We start from the raw sequence: 5,271 nt of genomic DNA, 5'->3' as shown, positions 1-5,271 counted from the left end.
TAAGTGTTGATCCAAAAACCTTTGGGGTATGTCTGACGGTGAAATTTTGAGGATTTTATTTAACCCCATGAGCTTTTCTGCATTTTAAAAAAGTGAGACAATACCACCTACTTGTAAGTTTTAAGGACTAGAAATGACTTTTAAAATGTCTAGGATGGAGTTACAGGTCTATCTGACTGGGCTTGGGCTTGTTTCATTCTATCAAGCAGCTTCCACAACTGCCATATATGAATTACAACTTTTCTAATAAAAATAATAGTATTTGCAATCATTAAAGAAAACTCAGTCTGTGAGTTTGAGTGATGGGCCCTGTTTCAAATGAGAAAATGAGCCCAACTCTGCAGGGTATGATTGTTCATTGTTTGCGGTATAAAACTACATAGGCAAAAATGTATTGGACCTTATATAATTTTACTTATTTTGTGCTAAAAGTCTATACTTATTCAGCAAATTTTTGTTGGATGCCTATTGTGTTCCAGCCTCTATTCTAAATGATGGTTGGAAAACATCAGTTAAAACATTCTATACTCATGAAGTTTAACTTTTCTGCTAGAGTCTGTGTGTAGAAAAGCAGGGGAATATAGTCAGTCCAGATCTTGTAACTGTGTGTTCCATGCTGGCCTCTCAGGAAAATGATCTTATTTTTTATTATCATTCCAGTTAAAGAAACAAAAGCCAAGAGGAAGAGGAAGCTCATTGTTGACAGTGTCAAAGAGTTGGATAGCAAGACAATTAGAGCACAACTTAGTGATTATTCTGATATTGTTACTACTTTGGATCTGGCACCGCCCACCAAGAAATTGATGATGTGGAAAGAGACAGGAGGAGTAGAAAAATTGTTTTCTTTACCTGCTCAGCCTTTGTGGAATAACAGACTACTGAAGGTAATACAGTTTGCAGAATTTTTACTTCATATACATTCTGAGTTTCTAAAAAAAAAAAGATTCTAAAACCTTTGAATCATTTTTGATCAAGTATTTTGCAACCGTATGGCACGTTTTCTTTTTTCTGCCTTAAATCACAGTGTACTGGGCATAACTTCATTTGAAATATATGGATAAGTGACACCTGCATTTCTAAAAGATGTAAAATGAATTTTCCTTATTTTAAAAAGCCACTGACATGTTTAATAATATTTCTCTCTGTAATAAACTATTAGTTATATCGTCTTAGTGTGTTTTACATCTGAATTCTTGAAATGTTTTCTGAATAAAACATGAGTGGTTCTGCTTTTTCCATGGTAAAGAATTCTGGCTTCAGGAAGTATTTTGGTTTTTTTGTTTGTTTTTCCATTTATAGGCTCTTTTCTGCTTACATTCCACAATATTCCAAAATCAGATTCATAGGTATCTGGTGAATGAAGCAGTGCTGTTAGGCTACTATTCTTTCTGAAGTTGAGATATGCACAGAACCTATTGATTTTACTGTGTATTTAGAATATAGTAATATATTCGAAATCTAAAGTATCCGAGAGCAACAGAGTTGTGCTCTTTATTGTAAGCACTGTCATGTAATTATTTTTAAGAAGGTCGTTAAACTGTTTATTCTTTGACTCAGTAATTTCATTATTAGAAATTTTTCCTAAGGAAGTAATTCAAAGTATGGAAAAGCTACCTCTGTTAATGTTGATTACATTCTTGTTCACAGTTTTAAAAAGAGAGAAGCCTGACATTTTAAGAGTAGAGGAATGGTTCAAAATGAAATATGTAACCATTAAAAGTAGTTTAAATGAGACTGGGAGCAGTGGCTCACGCCTGTAATCCCAGCACTTTGGGAGGCTGAGGCAAGTGGATCACTTCAGGTCAGGAGTTAGAGACCAGCCTGGCCAACATGGTGAAATCCCATCTGTACTAAAAATATAAAAATTAGCCATGTGTGGTGGTACACTGTAATCCCATCTACACAGGAGGCGGAGGCACAAGAATCACTTGAACCCGGTGGGGCAGAGGTTGCAATGAGCTGAGATTGTGCCACTGCACTTCAGCCTGGGCAACAGAGTGAGACTCCGGCTCAAAAAATAAAAATAAAAAATAGTTTAAATGATAGCTAATAAGGTTACCATGTAAGTGAAGAAAACACAATTTAAAGCTGTTTGGTATGAGACCAGTTAGGATGAGTTTTAGTTGATGAATATAAAAATAAACTGCAGGCAGATAAATGGAAAATCCCTTAAGGTTGTGAGATAATGGATACAATTTTTTTAGTTTATCTAAAATGTCTGCAGTTATAATTTGAAAACTCATTTAAAATCATTTTCAGATGGAATAAAATGTGAATATGATAAAAGCTATGCTAAATTATACACTTAGAATATACTTTTGGAAGATATAAATCAGTGATGACTTTAGATTTATTTTATCATTGAAATTTTTCTTTTTTTTTCCTAAAGCTCTTTACACGCTGTCTTACACCGCTTGTACCAGAAGACCTTAGGAAAAGGAGGAAAGGAGGAGAGGCAGATAATTTGGATGAATTCCTCAAAGAATTTGAAAATCCAGAGGTTCCTAGAGAGGACCAGCAACAGCAGCATCAGCAGCGTGATGTTATCGGTTTGTTCTGTTGGAATAGTTCCTTGATGAAATTCACATGAGTATTTGGCTTAAAATTTACCTTTATACTGTCAGACTGAAAGAAATGAGGAATCAAAGATATACTCAAATGTTTGGGCAGGGAAATGCATTGGACCTGATTGTCTTATTTAAGTATGAAGCTTCCTGTCTTTCCAGAGGTTTAAGGTTCAGAACTGGCAGGGGAGATAGTCTGCTAAAGAATTGTCCTACATTGTACTGGGGGTAGGACTTGTCCTTTTAAGATCCCCTTTACGTATATTGCTAAAAAATTGACTAAACCTTTATGGAACTAAAATTTTATCTGTCCTTCTTCATTAAAGAAAACATTACATATGTCTTAGTGTACTAGTTTAAAAAATAAATGGTTCTATAATGTTCAAAACTGTATGACCTATGTTTTGTCTTCATATGACCAATTGCAGATGAGCCCATTATAGAAGAGCCAAGCCGCCTCCAGGAGTCAGTGATGGAGGCCAGCAGAACAAACATAGATGAGTCAGCTATGCCTCCACCACCGCCTCAGGGAGTTAAGCGAAAAGCTGGACAAATTGACCCAGAGCCTGTGATACCTGTAAGTAAGCAGATCTATCCATTAAGTCATTTGAAGGTATTCATACAGTCAGTAGCAAGTGGTATTTATGGAGGCCTTTTAGAGTATCTTGGTTTTGACAGAAAATGGTAAGGAATGAGTCCCGAGGAAGAAGAGCAACAGGATATAGACAGTCCACTCCTAATGGGAGAATATGTTCTGGGAGTGTCTGCAGTCTTTCTGACTCTTTTTGAATAGTATTGCTTTAGAGTGCTCCAGAGTGAGCATCCTTGACTCTGAAGCTGGTTCTGATTTATTATTTGGCAAACATTCCTGCATACCTTCAGTACTAGGCAGTTTTAGGTCATCTTATTAAGTAATCAGAATAAACTTGTCAAATACCTGAGAAAATGTAAAGCATTATCTGTCTGCTTCATTCAAACTTTGACTACCATTAAGTTCAGCTAGGATAGGAAAGCTAAGCAATTATGAACGAGGAAATAGTAGGGTTTGGTTTAGGGCTTTCCAATCTTAAGTCTATAGAATAAATGAATTTGAGCAAAGGGAGGCTTTTTGATAACTTCAGGCTTCTTGTTCAGCCTCCATCAAGAATACTCTGCCAATTTTAAGAACTAGTTTTCTGTGCCCTCTGGTGGTAACAGTTATCAATAAGAGCATTTTTCTGTATGAACTTAGGACTAGGAACACAGTAATGAGTAGGTGACTTTCATAACCACCCTCCTTCTGGTAATTCTTTGGTTTCTTAAAGACTTTGGTTTTAATGTTCTTAACTCTTTATATTAAGCCTGAGAGAAAACAAATATAGGAAGTGGACCCAGAAAAGCAATGTCCTCACTCCTATTATTTGCTGCCGTGAGACATTCAAGACTCTCAGAGTGAAAGCTTATGATTTTTAAGTTACAATATAATAACCTTACAGAAGCTTTAGTAGTTAAAAAGCATTTGACTCCTAAAAAGTAAGTATGAAAATGAAACGTGGTTTAAGGTAACGGTCAGTTTCTTTTGTAAGCTACTTCAATGCAGTTTTATAAAAAATCCAAAAAATATATACTATAATAAATTGTTGCTTGTGGGGAAGTATGGAGATATAATCTCAGTATTTTCAACTAGAAAACTTCAGCCACTGTGTATTTGCGTATTTAAAATAAGGTACTTTAAAAACATACATCTTAAATTGTCTTATTTGTATTGCTTTAAGCCTCAGCAGGTAGAGCAGATGGAAATACCACCTGTAGAGCTTCCCCCAGAAGAACCTCCAAATATCTGTCAGCTGATACCAGAGTTAGAACTTCTGCCAGAAAAAGAAGGAGAAAGAGAAAAAAGAAGATGATGAAGAGGAAGAGGTAAACTAATTAATAATTTTCATTCCAGATTTAGCAAAAACCTCCAACCAGCTTTTTTGTTTTTCATATTGGGGCTAACTTAATTGATGTTGAGCATCAGAGTTATATTAAAAAAAGAATATAGGCAAAATTTTACCAAATTCGTAGTGGTATCGATCATCGTTAGGAACATCAAATTTTATGCTGTGCTGTAACTCATTGGCTCCCTTGTGGGCTTTTGAAGGACATGGAATTGCCCTTACGCTGATTTCTTGCCTGACTTCTAGACTGCTTGTAGCTGCTTTTACTATCTTGTGGTCAGTGGTCGATTCTTAACTGCTGTTACCTACTTCTGCTATAACCTCTTCTGTATCTGTGGTGGCCTGGAAATCAGATAAGCATACATTTTGCACTTGTCTGGGTTTTGTTTTTTGTTTTTCCTTTAGTTGGACCCCAGGGTAAAGCATAACTTTGCTAAAAACCTAGACTGAGTGAAGGCTTGAATGACTTTCTTTTTACAAAGTAAGAGGTGTTTTAGGAATCAATTTCTTTTTCCTGGGGCGTGTTTATGCTGTTGAAGGTCCTCCTTCTTCTCCTTCTCCTTCTCCTCCTCCTCCCTTCCTTCCTCCCTTCCTCCCTCCTCCCTTCTCCCTTCTTCCCTCCCTCTTCCTTTCCTCCCTTCCTCCCTCCCTCCTCCCTTCCTCCCTTCCTTCCCCCCTTCCTCCCTTCCTTCCCCTTCCCTTCCTTCCTCCCTTCCTTCCCCTTCCCTTCCTTCCTCCCTGCCTTTCTCCCTTCCTCCCTCCCTCCCTCCCTTCCTCCCTCCCTCCCT

At 36.9% G+C, this 5,271-nt stretch overlaps 1 protein-coding gene across 1 annotated transcript in view; it reads left to right on the top strand.

Annotated features, from left to right (window-relative positions):
* RAD21 (RAD21 cohesin complex component) overlaps nucleotides 1-5,271 on the top strand; it is a 29,368-nt gene that overhangs the window by 20,352 nt on the left and 3,745 nt on the right. Inside the window, 5 exon segments of the mRNA XM_017882624.1 lie at nucleotides 661-884; nucleotides 2,390-2,549; nucleotides 2,993-3,141; nucleotides 4,319-4,422; nucleotides 4,424-4,463. Coding sequence (XP_017738113.1) covers nucleotides 661-884; nucleotides 2,390-2,549; nucleotides 2,993-3,141; nucleotides 4,319-4,422; nucleotides 4,424-4,463 — 677 coding nt within the window.

The sequence above is a fragment of the Rhinopithecus bieti genome, unplaced genomic scaffold, assembly GCF_001698545.2.
Source record: "Rhinopithecus bieti isolate Rb0 unplaced genomic scaffold, ASM169854v2 scaffold_788, whole genome shotgun sequence".
NCBI lineage: Eukaryota > Metazoa > Chordata > Mammalia > Primates > Cercopithecidae > Rhinopithecus > Rhinopithecus bieti.
Note: the sequence above shows the minus strand (reverse complement) of the source record. Positions and strands in the feature narration are given on the sequence as shown.